This window comes from Takifugu rubripes, chromosome 11 (assembly GCF_901000725.2).
Source record: "Takifugu rubripes chromosome 11, fTakRub1.2, whole genome shotgun sequence".
In the NCBI taxonomy this organism is placed as follows: Eukaryota; Metazoa; Chordata; class Actinopteri; order Tetraodontiformes; family Tetraodontidae; genus Takifugu; species Takifugu rubripes.
The window spans coordinates 9415731-9437813 of record NC_042295.1 but is presented as its reverse complement, the minus strand read 5'-3'; the positions used below and the strand labels follow the sequence as shown (position 1 = coordinate 9437813).

General features: G+C 46.4%; 1 protein-coding gene and 1 non-coding gene across 5 annotated transcripts in view; both read right to left on the bottom strand.

The window, feature by feature from the left end:
• Positions 1–487: 487 nt before the first annotated feature.
• Positions 488–22083, bottom strand: part of stx1a (syntaxin 1A (brain)) — a 28098-nt gene continuing 6502 nt past the window's right edge. The window contains exons 2-10 of one of the 4 annotated variants that reach the window (XR_003890050.1): positions 19864–19941; positions 16195–16294; positions 9798–9872; positions 8258–8331; positions 8068–8176; positions 3989–4062; positions 3780–3914; positions 2293–2832; positions 488–2135 (exon numbers count right to left, since the gene is read on the bottom strand). Coding sequence is in view for 2 of the 4 variants with exons in the window: in XM_029843921.1 (XP_029699781.1) it covers positions 2058–2135; positions 3015–3125; positions 3780–3914; positions 3989–4062; positions 8068–8176; positions 8258–8331; positions 9798–9872; positions 16195–16294; positions 19864–19941 (834 nt within the window). In the remaining 2 variants the exon portion in view is untranslated. Of the gene's footprint in view, positions 2136–2292; positions 2833–2983; positions 3126–3255; positions 3915–3988; positions 4063–8067; positions 8177–8257; positions 8332–9797; positions 9873–16194; positions 16295–19863; positions 19942–22083 lie in introns of those variants that run through there. The other 3 variants (XM_029843921.1, XM_029843922.1, XR_003890051.1) reach the window with 3 other exon arrangements.
• trnar-acg (transfer RNA arginine (anticodon ACG)) lies at positions 17099–17171 on the bottom strand. Its single transcript has one exon. It is a non-coding gene; the product is annotated as a tRNA-Arg (tRNA).

Here is a 22083-nt window from a genome sequence, read left to right as displayed (position 1 = left end):
GGCGTTTCGAGTTCATGCTGATACTGTAACTCGCTCGTCAAAAGGAAATGATCCATTTTAAAGCTCAAGAGATTATATATATGTAAAAAAAAAAGAAGACATAAAACAACAGTAACGTGTCACTTACAGAGCAGAATTACCAATCCCACCAGACTGGACTCCAGTTTAACAGCTTATTTGAACATACTGGCAGTGTTAGAGAGCTTTATATGAGTTTACACTTTATACAAAACACAACAGACGAGCACTCACATTCCCACCCGCTGACTGGCGCTTGACACATTCGGTCGTGTACAGTAGCTACAAACATGTATGTAGGCATGCACGCGCTCGGATCCGACACGGCCAGAATCAGGCATCTCGCCGTCAGGCCAAATGAGCAGCGCTGGAGAGGGAATGAGGACTCTGCGCGTCTCCTTCAGACCTCCCAAAAGGAAACAAACAATTCTTTACAGACAATAAGTCATGCAGGGCTTTGGGAAGGAGGCTGGGGGGATGGGAGACACAGCGGAGAGATTGTTCCAGAGAGAAGTTAAATAAATGGGTTTAAAAACACTAGAGATCTGCCTGTACAGCACAAAATGGACATTACAGCAGGATAATGTTCTAACTGGAAGCTGGAATGGAGCAGGGCGGGTTTTTACAGGTCATGTGGGAATGTTTTCATTCACTTTTGGAAATATCATTTCATCGACGACACTCATTTTTTGCAGCACCACACATTCACAGAAGAGCAACTCATGCTAAAAACACCTCCGTCTATCCCCCCACCCCCAGCCCCACGTAGAACGTTTCGTACAGTGCGTAACGCAGCTGGGCGCTAAACATGGAATCACTGCATTCAAGAAAACCGGAAACGGTGACTTCTTTTTTCTTTTTTTTTCTCTTTTTCTCCCCCGTTCCCATGTGACCATGGTGGAGGTTCAGGACAGCGTCCCCCCAACGATGGAAGCGATTACAACACCCAGAATCACGCAGCATATTATGATCATTATCTTCTTCTGTGGAGTGTTTACCACGAGGGGCAGACGGTCGTCCGACGCAGCAGAGGAACAGAGGAAAACACATTAGAGCAATGAGTCCGGCTTTGTTTGTGCGCTTGAAGCGATCAGCGCAAAATACAGCTGGGAACGACTGAAACGGTTTTACTGGTTCTGGGGGGAACCATTTGGAGTCTCCCGCTGCTGCATTTTGCTGCTCACGCATGCAAATGCAGACAAATCACTTAAAGTTCAAAGCATGTGTGTGCGAATGGGAAAACGATTAATTTAAGCCTGTTTGCAGAGCCAAAGAAGGTACAGTGGGAGAATTCTTACATGATTAATTATAATTATAAATCCTTGGCACGAAATGATGCCTGTTTTATTTTTAGGATGTTTGAAAACGGAGGTGTGGAAGGCACACCCGGCTTCTGTCATGTGTTCTCCCATAAATATTTGCCATGTTGAGGAAGACCAATCATGCAGAAAAGCTTGATGAGCATTTGGGCTGCATCTGGATTTAAAGATCTTTTCATTTTATTATGAAAACCAACATAGTGACTCTAAATGAAAGCAATTTAAGTTCTCCACATGACAGATCAATATCCAGCATTGAAGCCCTGTAAATATTTAAGGAATAGATAGACAAGACTTTGGAATAAATGACCAATAATCCCTTTAGAGGAGACCAGTGAAGAGAGGAAGACCAAAGTGAAGAGGTCAGAAATAAAGAAGACCAAAGTGGAGATTTATGGAGGTTGAGAAAGGGAACATAAAGTTTGGAAAGGAGGCGAGGAGAACAGCTGAGAGTAGAAGAAGAATTCCATAATTTAGTGAATACGGCCTCAATAAAACCACAAATGTCTGCTTAAAAATCAGGGTTTTCAATGGTCAATACGTCTGCCATGGATATGAGAAGCTGCACAAACACAACACTGATCACAGTCACAACAGCACAGTACGAAAAATATCCAAAGCTCCTCAAAATACAGCCTGACGTGCACACGACAAGAATATGTAATGCAGCACAGAAACCAGGTCTTCTGCTGCTGATATGTTTAAGTCCATCTGCTCATCTCAGTTAAGTCCAACCGTAAGGCAAACAACCAGGACGAGCAGAGACACTGCAACACAGGCTCCTATAAGGATCACCTTCTGGATGGGGGAGGAAGGAGGGACGTATGTTAGACAGTACTCAATGGATGTGGCGAAAATAAGAGAGAGTCGGAAAGAAGGGCGAGAATCAGGGGAAGGAGAAGAATTATGCACTCGTGTGCCATTCCTGCATTAGTGCGCTTTTGTTGACGCTCACCAGGAGGTGGCGCAGTTGCTCCAGGGTGGTGAAGGTTCTTTTTTTCCCCTCAGGTCATCCAAAGCTCCAAAAAGTGGTATCTAAAACTTTCTCAGCACTTCAAAATAGCAATGCCATTAGATAAAATTTATTTAAAAAAAGAAAACCCCACACATGTCATTTTTTTAAATGAAGATATAAATAAGGATATCTGTCATATATCAATACGCTACTTCAGCAGATTCCACAAACTCTCCCTCAGCAGCAGCGACTGTCCTGTCTGCACACACACGTTACTCACACACTGTACTACGTGTTGTCACGACACCGACCCACGAGCATGCACAGGCCCCGCTGAGACAGGGCTGCAGCTTACATGCGGAGCTCCTGAAGGTTCACGTGCGAGCACGGCGGCACACATGCATCGTTTTCCCCACGCATGGGACTCACCCTTCTGGCTTTACTCTGGTATTTAACGGCCTTCTTGGTATCAGACACCGCCCTCTCCACATAGTCTACCGAGTGCTCCACATTATACTCTATACGGTCTATCATCTCCCCCTAGGAGAGGCCAGTTGCAGGGGAGGAGAGGGAGTGGGGCATGGTGGGTGGGACGGGGTGGGGTGTGTGTGTGTGTGTGGGGGGGGGGTTGCAGAGTGGGAAGTAGGGGAGAAGAAAAGGAAGAGAGGGGGGGAAGAGAGATAACAGGTCAGTCCGAGGAAGGTGTGCATCTCATCTCTCACCCGTCTGCTGGTCTTTTTGAACTTTTTGCATTTGGGGACGCTCTCCTTCGCCTGCTCCACATACTCCTGAGCCTCCTGCACCCTGTGCTCTATGTTGTTCACCAGTCCCCCCTGCAAGAATGCGAAAAGACTCATTCTGCTGTGATGTTTTTAAAAAAAAAAAAGAAGCCAAAAACCAAAAGAGTGAAAGACAGGCTTTGGTGCCTTGTCTGCGATGTCATTTTAGTCACAGGCAAATTACCTTGCTGGGGCGCCGTTCTCTGTTCTCTAGAGCTTAGAGTCATTGTGGCGGCGACAGCATTGTGTTGCGGGAAAGAAAGGAGAGCGAGAGGAGAGCAACGCTGAGAAAAGCAATATTAAAAGACTCCTGTGCAGAGGCTGTAATTTCATGAAGCGAGGGTTAGTCAATTAAATAAGTTCACACTGAGAGCAATTAACTGAATCATACATTAGGAGAAACGCACTAACCAGTACAACTGAATTATTTGACATTGCGTTATCATGCCAAAAGCATCTGAGGGGCGGCCTGCTGCTGCACGGCGCTCTATTTGTGATTCGCGTCACTCACATGTTGAACTTCATCTCCCTACCAGCAGGAATGTGCTCAGGATTGAATATTTTGGCTCAGCCTACATGTACTTTCAGGCAGGATTGATCTGAAGCCCAAAACTGGGCCGAGAAGCCCAGAGGTGAAGGTGAGAAGCTCCGTGCGTTATGTCAGGCTGCCTCAGCTCAGCATCTGTCTTTGTGTCTCTGTGTTTTCACCTGGCTCTCCACCAGCATGGCCATGTCCATGAACATGTCGTGAAGCTCTCTGATGCTGTTTTCCAGCTTGATGATCTCGTTGTGCCGCGTTTCGATCTCGTTCATGGCCTGCTCGGTGATGTTGTCCATGATGATCTGGCGGTACGCAGCAAAAAAGGGAGTCGTGAGATGGACCTCGCAGGCAGAACGGTGGAGCCGCTGTCACTTACCCCCGAGGTGAAGATGGCCGGGTTGTCACTCTCCAGCATGCTCTCCAGCTCCTCGTTTGTCGTGTTTCTCCCAGCTAAAAGTCAACAGTAGATCATATTTGTAACTTTTGTCCTGTGAACGGCATGAATATTGAACAAGCACTGCCTTTTAATCTGAAAAGTGTTCTTCACTCTCTTCTAAAGTTTATATATCAAACTCAAGTTTCCACTGACCACGTATCCCAGTGCCTCATCCTGCTTACAGTGCATCTGTCTTTATGTTCCCCAGCAGAATTGACCTACTTCAAGCTCCTCCCAAACTTTATTAATATTATTACGCTGTGCACCCTCCGAGTGCTGACTGGGTCTACAGAGCTGCTCTTTCTGGGCTTAAAGTCACATTCAGCACCATCAGGTTTTTGCTCTGCAGACTAAAATCTACCACCAGTTAAAGCAATACAAGTCCCGCTACACAAACTTTAGGTAAGTGAAAGATGGGCAAAAATCTACTAAAGTGGGCAGAGCAGGAAAACAGGCAGGCTGGGAACTTGGATTTGGAGCAGTTGTTGGGCGGCGACAGGTGACGTTTCACAAGAGCACGAGAACAAAATCTCTGTTGGTGCTCAGTTGTGCCCATAGCAACTGAAGGCAACCTCATTGTTTTGCTTTTATGATGTGGCTAAATTCTGCAGTAACCTGTCCTACTCCAGCACGTGAGGAAGGCTTTAAAATGTCGTTAACGTGATCAGATTATCTGCAGCAAGGATTCACAGGAACACTCTCCAGAAGCAAAGAACATCTCAAACGGCATTGTTGAGTTCAGGGCCTGTCAACGCAGCATCTGACTGTTTACACTTCCCACAGTCAGAAGATGTGTGTGTGTGATGCATGAAAGGTGTGTTTTAAATGGTGCATTTCAGCCTCTTCCTAAAATGCCACGAAGTATTTGCTGCCACGAATACGAACCCCCCCAGGATCAACTGTTAGCACCGTGGAGAGTCCTGGGAGATTTAAACCTTTATCCGTGATCAGAGTATTGTGTGAGTGGTGTTTGTATGTGTGATGGAGACTGATGGTCGGTGCACGAGCACCAGCGGCAGTGCAGGCAGGTTGATGGTGAGTAACGATGGTCGAGAGTCAGAGCCAATGATTGCCTTCATGGGATGAATACTGATGAGGCTGCTGGGGCAACGGGGCATTTTTAGACCTTTTTTTGGCCCTTGTTTCAAAACAAATATCACCCTAAAGTCACAGTCACCTCAGAGCAGCAATACAATCTGAATTTCATTTACTTCTCACCAGGTTCTGCTGATATTTGCCTATAAATCCAGCCAGAGGAAGACGAGAGGCCACGCTATCATGGTACGCATTTTCCCGATATTCTACAGGCTACTCTTCCAATAGATATTCTTTTTTTCTAGAGTTTAAAGTTGAGGGACATAACAGAGAAACAATGAGTCATGGATAATTGTGAAGAAAAAAAAGTGAAGGCACGCTGTTCTCCCTTACCCTGTTTTTCTCACTTCCTACACACACACACACACACACACACACACTCCTCAGCCCTGACAGGCTCCTAGGGAGGCTCTTATTTGTTACCATGGAGACCCAAACCCTGAGAAGCCTAATATGAATCCAAGAAGTCTCACTTTGCCTCTAGCATTTATGGACTATTAAATCATTCATACTACGTTGCTAGCGCTACCGCTAACAATGTTATTTCATCTCCGCTGTTATGCAACACAAAAGAAGGCAGACCTCCATGGGAAGGAGTCGAAAGGTACGCCACATATGTGCAACTTGAGGGATTTCTTTTAAGCTGCTCATTTCTGTCTCAAAGCAGGGAGATGAAAACAAAGACATGCACAAAACACCTTCTCTGCACATTCTATACGTCGGTCTGTGGTGGTTTTTTGTTGTTAAAAGAATGCGTTGGCGTACATTGCCATATTTCTTTCTCGGGCATTGTGCGCGTCCAGAGGGAAATATCACAATCAAACAGGGCCTGCAACAAAAATGAGCACCCCGCCCAGGCTTGCCTGTCTACTTATAGACAGCCCCCCCACCCCCCCAGAAGATGCCGTATGTTCTGCAGCCTCAATCTGGGACAGGCCTGAAAAATGCTACATAAAACACAGCCGTGTTCCCTGATGTGAAATGACTGCAGGTAGCTGCAATTATCAGAGCAACAGCTTTCAAACAGATGTTTCACTGCAATAAGCTGCTGTTTCCATTCTCAGACGCACTGATGTATATGCATAATATAGACAAAATGATGGTTACCAGCAGCTTTACTGGATGGATGGATGGATGGATGGAGGGATGAGTGGATGGATGGATGGATGGATGGGTGGATGGATGGATGGATGGATGGGTTGAGGGATGGATGGATGGATGGATGGATGGGTGGATGGATGGATGAGTGGATGGATGGATGGATGGATGGGTGGATGGATGGATGGATGGATGGATGGGTGGATGGATGGATGGATGGATGAGTGGATGGATGGGTGGATGGATGGAGGGATGGATGGATGGATGGGTGGATGGATGGATGGATGGATGCATGGATGGAGGGATGGATGGAGGGATGGATGGAGGGATGGATGGAGGGATGGACAGGGCTGCTGCTCTGACTGCTTTCTCTCAGGTCCTCAGGCTTTAACCCTCCACCGGCTCCTGGGTTTAATGCTGTGTCAATATTCTCTCTATCCACTCTGCTCTGCCGCCCAGGGGGTCTCACTGTGGCTGCTCACCCTCTTCCAGCATGTGGGCTTAGTCAACACAGCCATGCAGCCAAATATAACCTACTGCAAATGAGAATGTAATATTTTTTTGTAAGTATTGTTCTTCTTAAACTGCGAAGGCCTTTAAGATGCAACTGAATATCAGTTCAACCCACCGTTGCTTATTTAAAAATCACCTTTTTAACAACACACCTTTCTAAACAAATGCTGCTGTGCAATCTTGGGAAGTGAGTGCTTGCTGCGACGGTGACGTTCTGAAAAAGGAAACTCAGGACAGCTTTTATCGACAGAAGATTGTAATTTTGCCTCCTTTCTCTTCCTTATTCCTCCTTCCTGCTCATTCTCCATGTCTAATCCCTTCCTTGACAACAGGTGATATCAGCGATGGCCTCCCATGACTTCACCGGCTGACAACTTCAAATCCAAGCGGGTCTGGACCGCATGGAAAAAATGACTCATGTGTGACGTGTGTGCGTCTGTTTGTTTTCATACCTGGATTAGCTGAGCAGCTTGTGCTGTGTCAATTGTTCCTTTCACAGGAACACATTCTGGGGGGCATTCAGACGCACAAACCTGCTACAGGTGTATGCACGGCGTTGCCGTGTGTGAATAAGGCACGTTTAACCAGGAGCCCCAGGTGCCTGCAGCTAATACCTGACACATCATGTCAGCCACATCAGACATGAGCAGCATCACGCATCATCGAGCATGTAGGTGTTGTACGTGTGGGTGATGCATGTGTTTTTGAACGTGTGAACGTGGTTGTTTGGGTACAATATTCCAGAGGGATTCAAAACAAAAGCGCTGATGGGGTAAACAGAAGACTATCGTCAAATCACAATGGCTGAAATTAAAGAACCGGGATAAAATCGTCGGGAATTGGTCGTTGTACATATGAGTACTGATCAAATCTGGTGTTTGGGGGGTATTATGACTCCCTGAGGCTGCTGTAGGTGCTCAGCAGTAGCAACAGATTGCCCAAATCAGTCACGAGTAAGAAGCATCTTAAATATACATCCACACTAAAGACATACTGTCATCTTCGGTCCACGAAGCAAGGTCAAATTATTTCTTTTTCCTAGCCGCGGTGCTAATTGCGTTAGCATGTCAATGGAAAAATACATTACATTTCCATTGACACATTTGTTTTCCTGGGGAGAGGTGATGGTTTAGTTGCGTTTTACTTTGACACATAACCCAAAGAGGAAGTGGGAACCCTGTGGGAGCGTGTGCACAGACATCCGCCTGGTCCTGAAGCGCGTGGCCGGTGTTTAACCACGCACTGCCAGCGCGATGGGCGTATTGTGGTTCACCACGCGAGCATTGACGAGCGGGGGATTCAGCCGCACTCACTAATTTCCAGCTGCCTCTGGATGCGGCCCTTGCAGCGCTCCCTGTAGTCCGACTGGGTGGTGTTGTATTCCGACATCACCTCCACGAATTTGCGCGACAGCGTGGAGTGCTGGAGGGAAACAGACAGCAAGCGAAGAGGTCAGTGCCGACAACAGATGATTGTTCAGCTAATCACATCTTTGAGCCGTACCTGCGTCTTGCGTATCCTCAGGTCAGCTGATGACCGGTTCTGTCCTTCCTCTTGCTCGATGGTATTTTGAATACCTACCGAGGTTTTAAAAAGAAAGAGTTTTTGCTCCAAAATGCATTAAAATACCAAACTCTGTTCAATAGAACCTGGACATATGGTCACAACCCTCACAATTTGGTGGCCATGAATATTCACAGTAAAATCAAGGACATCTGTGGCAACTGTCAAGAATAATTTGCACCCAACCAACACAGGGAGAAAAATAATAATCATATTTCTTCTACAAGGACATGTATAAATTCACTTGAATTGTACTTTAGATATAAAATGAAGAGAAGATAGCCCAAACGGCAACTGTAAGAGCACAAATCTGAATTAAATGTGAGACCAAATGAGGTAGAAACATTTATGGAATTGCACAGAAATGACACAGAAAGTCTTCCACCACCAAAACAGAAGAGAAGCACACACATTTATAAAATTTGCATCTGCAGCTGCTTCCACTTATGGAAAATATTATTGTGAACAATAATAAAAGTAAGAAAAACATTTCAAACATCAATAATACCCCTCGTTATAAATCTTTACAGGCAAAGACACAAGTTCACAGTCTGGTGGTTCTGTCTTTTTGGGGACTTTTGGGTCCTCACTTTCCTAGTAAACTGCAGATTTGGGTACTTTCTTTGTACAAGAAAACACACAAACCCACAAGGAACAACTGATGTGAACCAGTTGGACACAGAGAGATCCTGTGATCCAAAGCCTGTTCAGCCTGATAGCATTTGTGTCGTGCGTGCACGGCAATACGCACGCACGAGCTCCTAACGTGGCACATGCACAAAGCTCATGCTGCCTGGAGGATGAGGGATGGGGGCTATTATCTTGGAGCTCTCTGCACTGAATCTGTGCTCCACTTTAGTGCAGGATACTGTAAACAGATATTTTATCATCGCCTGAGTCCTGTGGAGGGGCAGGAAAAGTGCCGCGGACGGGAGGGTGCGGATTATATGAAAGATGACACATGCACAGCCGGTTTATAGCTGCACACGGTGCTGATGGAACATTTCAGTCCAGTTTGTATGTAACGCTGATAAAATTGCCTCAGGGACGACTGGAATGGCGCTAATCTTTGCACCACAGTGCAGAATCTACGAGTGTCCCTTAGCTGCCACAGGTTGCAAAGTTCACCGTCTGTTTGATCCAGTGGAGAAAAGCACCAGTCCCAGCTTATAAGAGATAAACAGCTCTACACGCTGATCCTAGATATGCTGGTAATGCTAAAATATTCCAGCCACGGCTAATGACAGATTTTACTTATTGAAATGTCACTTGCTGCCACGTAAGATCTCAATTTGCCATTTTCAGTTTTGTTTCTCAACTCTGAGTCCAAAATTAAGAAATGATCATCGAAGCAGCGTCACAAGTCGACATTTTTAGATAGCTGATATCTGAACAAGGCGCATCACATCTCCTGCATCCGCAACTGAGTTCTGATTTTATGCTCAACCTGAGCTGAAAGCGAACGAGGACCCGTACTCACTCTTTAACTTGGAGCGTATTTTGTTGGCCAGCTTCTTGATGTCGGCCATCAAATCCTCAAGCTCGGCCTTCGTTTCTGGCAGAAGAGGAGAGAGAAGATTAGAGGGTCCAGGTTTGTGCGCTGCAGTTAATCTCCCGTTTCCACAAACCCGGCAAGCGTCAGAGACGGGATCAATACACACACACTCCAAATGATTGCAGGTGTCATCTACGACAGCAACAAACATTTTATCAGCTTCACTACAAAGACTAACCGTTGACTCTTCCTCTTAATTAGATTTTCAAAAAGCGCTCTTTAGTTCTTTAGCTTCTAATATCTACAGACATACAGTTGTGTGTTACAGTTTAAAAACAGTGTTATTGCAGCATCTATTCATCTCAGAGAGGCACCATATTTAGTTTGTTCCATAAAGAGAAACAGAGGAAAAAAACGGCGTGGCGTTCACATGCTTTACCCTGGAGTTTTAGCTTTAGCAGACTCCATTTTTAGCAGACTCCAATAAAAAGAAGTTGCTGTTTATCACCAACATGCCGCGACAAATCTGCATAAGTTTCCACGCTCAAGCAGGGCAGGGGAGCAGCTCGGATCCTAGCTCAAGTCCGTATGCAACATTTTTACACCTTATCTGACTTTATTGGAGAAAAAAACTTAGCGACGTGCAAGTCCAGATTGTGTGAAACAGTTTAGAAAATATTTGCACAGATTACACTAACATTAGCTAATCAGGCTAACAGACTCGCTGGGTTGAGTTCTCTAAACACCCCGTGTGATTATGTGACGTCTAACAGCTCACAGAAACGTATTACAGAGGTTTAATCTGCCCGAAGGGACAAATCAGTGAAATTCAGCCTGTGCTGAGCCGGCCGGAGCTGAACAAGCGGAGCGCTGATACCAGACAGAAGGTTTATAACGTGAAGCCTTTAATGTTTAAATGGCACCAATGAATGAACCAGAGCGGCACTTTTTTGGACGGCTCCTTTACGTGAGCATCCCTCGTGGAATTAATCGGTCATTACAATCAGCGACGAGCCAAATATTACAGCAATCAGTGTCATCACATCAGCGCAAAACAGGCGACAACAACCATGCACCATGCAGAAAATAAACAACCAATTATGTTAATAAACAGAAGCTGTCTATTTTATAAAAACTCATGGGGAATTATCCAGAACAGATGAAAAAAGTTAGCTTATTTCCATCAAACGCTGAAGATTTTAAATATATCTACTTTCTGATGACAATCTAATTTAGCGTGTCTCTTCTGAGCCACCGTAGAAAAGAACAGAAGTTAAGATTTGAAACGCTGTACATGTGAGCAAATATGAGGCGGAAGGTCACAACCTGTGTGCACAACCTGTAAAGCAGCTCCTCTGCTGGCGTACTGGGATCAGACCAGTAAAATCCAGTCATCCACCTTCACTGAAGATAATAAAAGAGCTTAGCTGTAACTGCACTGACTGATTAAGTCAAAACAGGAGCTGCGTGGAGGTTTTCTGGAGGACCGTAAGAACAGCAGCTCTAGCTAGCGTGACCAGCTCAAGGAAAAAAAGGAGCTGATCTGCGAAACCATCACAGGGATGACAACATAAAACCGCCTTTACTTTTAGGAGAGCGTGTGTGTGAGATGGACTCAGTATTTCCCCTTGTGGTTACCAAACAGTGGGGCCAACTGGCTTGATCAAGTGTCTTCAGCCTCATTATTGGCTGCCTGAGAAGAGGAAGAGTGCAGACGCTGATGAATAAGTCGAGGGAGAAGTGAGAGGGAAGCAAATTAGAGGGCAAAACTGAGAAGTCAATTGAGCTGTGGCTTCACACCCCATCCCTCTCCCAGACACTCTCCAATCGAATCTCCAGGTCACGCTTGTTGCCATCATTAAGACTGGGTTGCTATGGCAATGTGTGCAGTTGGTCCTCTCACCAGCTTCGGATAGTTTCAAAGTGACAGAGAGAAACAAAACGGGAAGAAGAGCGCGAGATGATGGGAGGAAGGAGGAATTAGAAGCTGGGACTAACTGATGCCTCTGTGGGCTCCCCCTTCTTATAAAGTCCCATGCCAAACATCTTAATTCCCATAATTGGGAAATAAATTCAATTTTGGAGCAACAAACAGATCCTACATGCTTGGATCACTCAAAAAGTGTCAGCAGAAGTATTGATGAAGTCACATCAACAGGACCCTGGTGGGTTACTGCCAGCCTTTAATTACCGGCCCAGCTCCCATTAGAGCATAATGGGGCAATAATCTTCAGCTGGCAGCCAAGAGCAGCAGATAAATTGGCCAAAGACTGTTACACATTAATGAAACCACATAAGGAATCTGAATAATCCGCAGGGGCACTCGGAGCACGTGCCCACACATGGGAATGCCATCCAGGTTCTTCCTCTGCAGGCCATCTCTGGCACAGATAACGACACGCCGTCCGATACCCAGATATCAGGCCAGGGCCACACCGACCAGATATCGGGCCTAATCAGTTTCCTCTGCCTTAACATGGGGTCAACTGCTGGTATCTGACTCTTGGCCGTTTATCTTTTCTTTTCATTTTCCCCTCTACAGCTACACAGAACCGCTCTGTTTGGCTCCGCTCGCTCTGTAAATGTGTTACCAGTCCTTTGTGTGTTCACGCGGTTCATCGATCGTCTAGAGTCCGGAGTTGTTGGACGTTTCGCGAAAACAAAGCCTGGCCTCATTCCTCCAAATTCACTAATATTTGCCGAGCATGGCGGGAAATGAAAAATTAAAGAGTTTGGAGACACCGCGGGAACAAGTCAAACAAATCCATGAATAAATAGAGTCTTTGCGGAGAGTAAAAAGCAGAGAATTTATGGAACCTTAACATCAGACACCGATTACAGGACACCTCAAATCACATGCAGATCTAAAGCAGCCTCTCCTGACTGCAGCGCCCAGGCGGCTGCTGTTGCTGTGCCTCCTCCGGCATTTAGTGTCAAACTGTGGATGACATAACGCCGCTGTGCACGCCTCTGAGTGGCCGCCGGTTCAACGCGGAAGGGGACAGACAGCGGTTACACCGATTTATGGATACAGGAATAGTTGTCTCGCCGGTCTGACCTCATTATGTGCGTCCTCAGCTTTGACTTTGCTCATGCAGACCATGGTGACCTCTCCCCGTCACTTCAATAGGAGTGTTATTACTACACAGGATAAAGACGTCAATGTCTTCCATTACTGAAGTGCTAAATTTGCCTGGATGTCATGATGTGAATTTAGAAGAAAATGGCAGAAGGGAAGAAAGGGCAGAGGGAGAAGACAAGAGAATAGAGGGAGGTCCTTACATAAGACTTTTAAAATTTGTCTGAGGGTGGACGAGCTCTGGAGAAGAGCACAATGAGGGACGGAGCACACTCAGCCAAAACCTGACACAGAAATAGCAGCGCTAACAGGCTGTAATTAAAACAAGCATCTCAAGGGCTGCAGCGTGAGGACTTTCAGGAGTCAGCAGGACCACGCTCAGCAAAGAAACCTGGAGGCTGGGTTATTTGGAGGGGGCAAAGAGCGAGCGCCTGCAAAATCTGTTGGACGTTCAGCACAAGATTTACGCTAAACTTTATGGTGGCTCATCACTGGCAGCACCGATTTGCTAGCAGACATACAACTAGCTGTTTTTTTTTTTCTTTTTTTAAAATATATTCTCTGGCAGCAGTTGAACTTTGCTGCTTCAATTGATCCAAATCTGAGAGAAAACACAAATCCAACCCCGACCCCCTCCCCCCAGGAGCAGCCGGTGGTCTGGTTTACACACCCTCTCCTCCTCAGAGATTTTATTGGCTGTGACTCTTTCCTGGTTAAACAGCTTGTGTGTAAAAACCGCAGAGCTGAAAAGTGTTCGACTGAATCAAAAAGGTTTCCTCGTTTTCACCAACCCTCCGTCGGGTTTATGACACTCGCATTGATAACAGAGTTCACCTGAGGCTGATCTAATCGTGCTACGGCATAATTGCAGCCATATGTGGGCAATCACAGTGTACAAATTAAACATTCCACGCGCTATCACCGCGTTTCCCACAGAGGTAGCTCGTTATTATGTCAATGAATCTAAAAACCTTTCGCAGCATTCTTTTATTTTCCCCCGTTCGTGGTTGCAGATTCACAAGATGCACGAACCCCCTGCTGGTCAGGTCATTAAGAGGATAAATGCATAATAAATCAGATTATGTAAGGCCATAAACCAACAGTTCAGCTATCAGACAGGCAGTCTCGGAGTTTGCAGCGCTCCCAGATATCCGAAGACGTGCGGAGATGGTTGACCCCTCGAAGGTCCTCTGTGACTTCTGACTTCGTGTTCCGGAAGTCCAGGCGAAGCAGAGTTAACAAACAACCCCGGCAGAACAAATAATGCAATCATTTAAGGGACGGTGTAGATTCGATTATGCTTCTAAATATAAAATGCCTCTGGGTGGTTCCTTCCAGCGTTAGAGGGAGGCGCTCAGGAGGAAACGCAGGTTCGATGTCTGCTAGGACCTGATGTCATAATCCATCAGGGTTATCGAACGCAGGAGTGTAGAGCCCACGCACAAGCATAAACACCACCCAGGCTCACACGTATGCACGCCGCATAATGCACGTCCCCGGTGTACATCTGCTGTGCTGAGAGGGTAAACTGGGATAATGTGTAATGCAGGGCTAAAGGTAACAACACAAAGGCTGTGTGTGCGCGTGTGTTTGCGTGTTAAGAGGCTCCAGAAGCGGAGCAGTCATCGAACATTAGCGCTCCCCCTGCACAGGAAGGAAGCAGAGGAGCAGAGGGGGGCGAGAGGTCATGATGGTGGGTGTTGGCCGGGGCCGTTTCGATGCGATGCGATTAGCAAACTGATCCACGGTGACGGCAGAGGAGCGTTTAACGTCACACACTGTCCTGAGTGAAGCAGCAGAAGAGGGAATGAAATACGCAAAGGAAGATTGTAATCATCTGCCTCAACAATGCAGCCTTAAAACCCGGAGAAGCCGGCTCTGTGGAGAGGAGGGGGGCGTGATACCTGTTTTAATGAAGGAGGGAGAGACGAAGGGAAGAGACGGGAAACGATCGGCACCTGATGCCAGGAGAGGAAAAATGGTGTTGACTCATTCTGACGAGAATCGGACGAAGGTTACAGAGAACTAAAAGAAAATCCTCCACAACAAGTGAAGGCTTTCCTGAAAATTAGCAAACTGGAGCATGAAAACTACCAGAATACCAACAAGGACGTCATCTGTATTTGCCCTGTAGGTGTTGCTGGTGCTGGGCAGCTCGTTCTCACACCAGCAGCCGCTCCTGTGATGGATGACCCTGACCTTTACGGCAGCGTCTGACTGATGTGCAGTTATCAAGGACAAACACATCTGTGCGCTGACGGATGCACACGTTTCATATTAAAGTGGGAGCTCATCTGACGTCACAGTGAGTCTGTGGGAGACAGGGAAACGGCTGAGGAGGGCGGGTTCGGACTCGAGCGCAAGGGTCCAGATCGATGAAGCGGTATACATGAGAGAGGACGAGGCGGGAGAGACGTAGGAGTGGGAAACTCAGCCGATTCCTGCACCAGCTGAACTGAAGTACAGAGAAAAGTGGCTGAAACGGGCACAAGAAACGCGGCAGGTGGTTTAAAAGCAGGCCAAGACGTGGAGCGCAAGTGAGAAAGAGCAGAAAAGTGGAGAAAAATAGTCTCGAGCTAAAGAGTGAGAGCTGAAGCACTGCGGCGGTACAGTGGGGAGTGACCGGTGGAAGGGCCCGCCATATCCGCCATTAGCAGTCTGGCTTTTTCGCTCTTTCAGAAATGGTCCTTTACAGGTCATAGTTGATTACTTTCAGGAAATTGGGCCAGTTTATCTATCTGATTTTCTTCTTTGCTCACGTCGTATGAGAAGACATAAAATCTGCCGCCCTGAACCTTTTTTTTCCCCTTCCGCCCAACTGGATTTTGTCTGTGTCACTGTTACAGATGATTACATATTAATGCAGTGATTAAAGTGCGTGCGTGAGAGAGCAACTGCTGGCCTGGTCAAATTCAATAAACAAAACCATGAAGAACTGCATCATTCTGAGGAATAGTGCTAAAGATTTCAGCTGGTTAGGGGGTAATTGTGACACCAGAATTACGAAAAAAGATCTATGTACTCATTACTGGCAGGAAAAACATGCTTTTAGCCACCATTTTGTGCAACTTGCCCTCTTTCCTGAGATAAATTATGCAGCTTGCCAGCAATGTGACAGGCTCAAAACAAAATGTACCATTTCTAGTTGCATTTGCCACGATATTGGGTTATTTAATGATTTATTCCGAATCTCTTTCACTTAAGACTTGTCAGCTAAAGCTGTGGCGCTGAAATCATCACCTGCTTTTGGGAACACTGAGAGGTGCGACGATCCTGAGACAAGAAGATAAGAGATGGCCTTACTCTCATCAGGATTGGGCGAGGCGAGGATGGCGCTGTGCTTCCTCTTCACTTCCTCCACTTTTTCCGCCAGAGACTCGATAAACCCCCGAATCTCCTCCACCTTTGTAAAGAAGGAGAGCGAGAGGTGAAAGTGAGATCACTTTCAATCATGTAATGACAGAAATAGAAATTTGTATCATTATCACGTTAAAAATGGAAGAAAAACACCATTTTTTACTGCACCTACCTATTGAAAATAAATAAGAGGTGCTTTAGCTGTATCCCTTTTTTTAAGTATTTCAGTCTCGACAGGGAGCCTCACTTGACTCTTCGCTGCCTGTTATGCATCCAAGGTGTGAATGTGTAAATTAGCATTTAACCAGGACTGAGAGGAGAAAAACGTTATCCCGGCACATGTGATATAAGTGGTTCAAACGTTATATCTACATCTAATGGTAGAAGATCTGATTACAAAAGCATCTAGGCATTATGCCGCTATGTTAACAGCCTGAGCGCTTCCTGGAAACGTCTCCATTAGCAGTTCAGACCTGTAAAGATTTGCTCCCATAGCAGCAGTAGTGAAATCAAGGATGATGACTCGGGTTCTGGTTGATATCAGTGGTGTTTTATGATGGTCGGGGCAGGTCTGTTAGCTTCTGTGCACCACAGCAGTGGTCCGACAAAAAAGTGCCAGATCAAATTCCCCACCCGGATAATGGAGTCAGGAGTTAAAATACTCCAGCTTGAATAAACCTCAGCTGGACCCTCAGCTGAATGTGCAACAGAAGAATCTTTAACCCCAGGAAAGGAGACCCTGCCTCCTGCTCAAAGACAGCTGTGATATGTTCCAATCCCATTATGTAAAAAACAAGAGGATGCATACAAAGAACATGTGTCTTTGCTGCTCCTAATGATTAAAATGTGACGAGCCAGCCAGGAGTCGAACCTAGAATCTTCTGATCCGTAGTCAGACGCGTTATCCATTGCGCCACTGGCCCACAAAATCAATGCAACTGCACCTCTAAATATGAGTAGATTCTAGCTGATTTCAGGCCTGTCGCTCCTTTAAACCCACTCACTTCAGGTTCCTACAGGCTGTGAGCAGCTTTCACCAAAAGCATGAACTGTTCTTTCACGAATCCTAAACACATCACAGGAAACTGACCCCGGATGTGCGCTTCACATCATCACCTGTCACCTGCTTTGGGTCTGACATTCTGACCGAGGTCTCTCCTCCTCCTCTGATTCAGTCAGCAGCTGGATGAACAGCAGGTCACAGCTGGCGTCGACTTCACCAGACTGTCAGACATTCCTGATCACCCTCCCCTCCTCTCCGCCTGCACTGCCACACATCCGTCTGCGGGCGCTCCCTCTTGGTTTTGACATTTCCCACTCACCTTTCACCTCTACCACCTCTGCGCTCCCGTCTTCCTGGCTCCCCTACTTTCTTTTCCAACTCTTTGCTTATTACTCTGTCGTTATCTCTTTAATTGGGTGCTGATTGAATTTGTTTTACTGGGGAAAAAACAAAATAATTAGCTCTGAAAATCCACCAGGGAGAGTCCGGGCACACCGAGGTAGGCTGAAATAAATCCCCACTTGGGTTTAGAGGGATGGAAAAGTTATTAATCAGGAGTGAGCAGGAAAAGAAAGAGGGGAGAAAGTGAGGAAGGTAAGTGAGCAAGAGATGAAATCACTTAGAAACCATGTTAGTGAGTCACAGCGTGTCTCTCAGGTCTCATAAAACATCAGGAAAATCTTATTGCTGTGGCAGATAAACCAATTCCAGCAACGATGCAGAAACAGAGGCATTTCTTTGTGTACCTGACATTTGCATACACACTCGCAGGAACATATTTCTGCATATATTTCTGCGCGCGACCTGCCGAGCATTTCTGGACGGGATCCTCTTGGTAAAGATAAGAAAGGCTAGAGGCAGTGGTGAGCCCTCTTGCCTTCATTTCTCATCATATGGTGAAGAATCCGCACCACAAAAAGAGAAGATCGCTCAGAATCCTGACAAAAGATTCTGTGCAATCCGCCACTAATTGATATGGTAAACAAGGACCAACAAGCTACATCTATCTAATCTCCACTCTAATCTAAACTTTTTACATCGCAACGCACTCAGTACATTATTCAACCAGGAGAAATACTTGAATTTTTCTAGAAATTGCAACAGTAAATAGACACAAAGAAAATCCCTGAATTCAGAATCCGCACCCAGACTGGTGCCTCTGCTGTGAGGGTCCAAGGCAGCGGCCGTCTGTCTCCACCACCTGCTATCTGTCCAGTTCACTGATGAAAGCTTAATTAACGCGCCCAGTTGGGGCGCGAGTGCAATTACCTTCCCCGCGTCCTTCTGTCACGTGCTATCAGCCTGCGTCTGCATTTATAGCGATCCCTTTCCTCGCTTTCTCATTTCAGACAAATGTGAACATGTCATGTTCTGGACAAAAGAGACAGTGTCTGATAGTCTCTGACAGATCCTGACGATCGCTGACGGAACAGAAAGTCCAAAAGATGTAGGAAGGATTTTCATACAAACTAGAGAAAGTGGATTAAAGCTGTTTAATTAGCATCCAAGTATTTTTTGGTTTCCATCTCAAATCTGGGTGAACTTCCTTGAAAACCTCTGTCACAAATGCTGGGAGCTGCGGCCAAATTTCCCCTGGGCTGAGGTGGTGATACCTGACAGACATGGACTTTTAGGCTGTGGGAAGAGCAGAGCGGGTTCTGGCAAAGCTACTCAGGACTGCAGAGCTGTCCAAACACGGGCAGAAGAGCAGGAGGTGACAGAATAAATGAGCCCTGCGTCTATTCATCACGTCACAACTGTGAGCTCAGACATACTGACATGCTGCCTATAGGTGGATTTAAAAAAACCAAAACGTCTCAACAGGCCTGTGGAGTCATTTCGCAGCGACAATCACCTCTGTTGCTTAGTTACTACGGGAACGTTGCTGCGCGTCACAGGCGTTTATTTTTATTTTTTTAATCGTGATTGCTTATCAGCGCACGGTGCGGCGACAGCTCGGACACAGATTATTTAAGCGGTCGTCTCGTGTTGCTTTGAAAAATGACATCAAAGTGCGGACAGTCAGAGCTCTTTCATAGCTGGACTGGTGATGCGTTCAAGCGCAGCTGCTCCGTCTCCACAGCAGCATTTGCAATGGTGATGCCGGGACTTCAAAGTTAATTCCCCCGCTTGCATTTAAAGAAAAAAAAAAACAAACAGAAGTAAAGTGTTACGACCTGCCGTAAATGCAGCATTGAGGCAGAAATCTGAAAAACCGTTCCATATGGACGGCACCTCCCACATTCTTCATCCGCTCGCAGCTGAATTATTCAGCATTTTAAAAACTAACTCAATCGCAGTGGGAGAGGAGCAGAGCAGCCCCGCTGACAGCTGCAACCTCGCTCGCTTTGTGTTCCCAGCATATTTGAACGGCACGAACAGGGAAACACACTCAAAAATGCATGCATTAATGCAGCTTTTGCCAGACCTATACGTCACCCTTCACAGGGACAGTAAAGCCGTGATGGTGACGCCATCGGCGGCGTCATTTTACTCAATGAAAGTGGTCGGAAATAAAACACATACACGTGGGGTTTTATTTTGACATGTGATGAGTAAATTCCATCAGCCCGTTGATGGATGGACGGGCCAGGAGCGTTGAAGGAACCCACCTGTTCAAAGAACTCGTCCATAAAACCTTTCTCCATCCCCACGGCGACTTCATCCTCCTCCTCTGCCATCTCCTTCCCCTTGAGGAAAACAGACACAAATGGGAATCAAGACACAAGTGAGAGCAGCAACACATAAGATCCACATCTGGTAAAAAAAAATCCTGTTTCTTCTCTAAAATCTTACTAACACTCAAAGCAACTGGCAGAAACAGAAACGTATTAGACTGAGGGGGGGGAAGGAGGTGGAAACCTTCATTTTTATACAACCCAGCTGGAAGTCGGTGAAAATACTCTATAAATCTATAACATAAAAAATATCTACCTATATTGTATCAGTTATCTTCAGATACTTCTTTTTACAAAGACCTGAGGGACAATTTAGTGCCTCTGCTTGACAATAGAACCCTGAGAAAAAACACATCCACCCATGTAAAGTGTGAAATGTGCAGAGAAAGATGGGATGGCCTTCCGTTCATCTAAACACGCTCGGGCTATCTGATAAAATAAGATATAATCCAATTTACAACACGATAGCTAACGTGTCCTGACAGAAGTCCTCGGGGATTCTTTCAGAGGACGAGTGTTCGCATCGTGGCCTTTAGAAACATTTGACAATGGTGGCTGGTGAAACTATAAGGAAAAAGAAGCTGAGAGAAGAAGTTGTGGCAGCAGGAGGCAGAGGAGGAGGAGGAGGAGGAAGAATGATCTCTGAAAGCACCGGTGCTGTGTTCTGCCTCCTCAGAGGGATGCAGTGTCTCCAGCAGAGAGGAGGGGACTCGGTTCGAGTGGTCAGTAGGGGAGAAGGCTGAACCCGCAGCCCTCTCCAGCATGTAGCCCCCCCCCCAGCATGTAGCCCCCCCGCTGGCAACAGGGAGGCTGAGAGGCTTGCTCAGACTTCCTCTGAGCCAGAAACACACCAACACAGAGTGGACGTTTAACACACAGGAGAAAGAAGACCTGGAAAAAAGCCCATCTGAGGCCGCGACCTCTGAGCGTCCCCGCCTCTGGAGCGAGACACCCGAGCAGGAGTGCCGGCCTTATTATACGGCTTATTAGATTTGAGAGTTGTTGTGAGCATGTGAAAATGAAAGGTGGTGCCTGCACATCTGGAGAAGAGCAGGAGGAGGAAGAGGAGCGAGAGGAGAAGCAGCAGGAAGAGGAGGAGGAGGAGGAGGATGATGAGGATGATGAGGATGGGAGCAACATCTACTGTCGTGCACGGCAGAATAAGAGGGGCAGAGGGACGGCTACTGAAAGCTGTGAAAATCCAGCTGCTCTTGTGTTAAACCTGTGACTCATGATTTTCTTTGACCCCTTGATCGAGTCCACATAAGAAATAAACGGTCTGAACCGCAATTCATGTTCTCTGGACTCCACTGACGGCAGAAAGTTTCCATCAAGATAGAAGCATTGGACGTTTTATTGGAATGTCATTTTCTTTAGATCTAATTCATAGCAGCGTTGCCAGGCTGCTGAGGGCGTCTGAGCCTCTGCTACGCGCTTTCATATTGCTGATGTCTAACCTTTCCGCTCAGTTCCTTCTTTCTTTTGGACCGATTATGCTGAACACGGGAAGCGTCATAAAAAAATTACACCGACATTCAGGTCAAGCATGGAGGGAGACGGCGGAGCGGCACTTTATTATTGTGCTTTTGTGTTTTTAATATTAAAGCAGACGAGTTTCCGAGCGGTTTCCTGCGGTCCCATCAGAAATGACTCATAAAAATCTGTGTCAACTGCACAGAGCAATACTGAACATATAACCAGGTTCATTATCATACCACGCAGCCTGGTAACATCTACAACGGTCGCCCGCACACGTTTTTATGACAGCTTCTGTGCTTTTTAGAACGGACAAACGTGATATTAAATGATCAATGAACCATTAACTTTTCTAATGCTTCCGCCTGTGACGGGGAGCACTTTAGCCGACAAAGGATGATGCGTCCCTCGTTTTTGTGGAAAGCTCTCCTCAGTACCGTTGCAGCTGGGCAGCGACCAACTGGCTCTGTTACACGCCCCTTTCTGTTGTGACGTTGTTTGCACGGCGATTTCATTGATCACGCTGGTCAGTGGTAATATTGGTGTTTGTTCCTGTTGCATAGATGGGAGGAGTCATTAACGTGCTTCCTTTGACTTTGGGTGCGTGTGCTTTGAAGAGGGAAGGTATTAGCTTAGCATTGGCTGCCGATGCTTTAAGGGCCCATCCAAGGTTAGCGC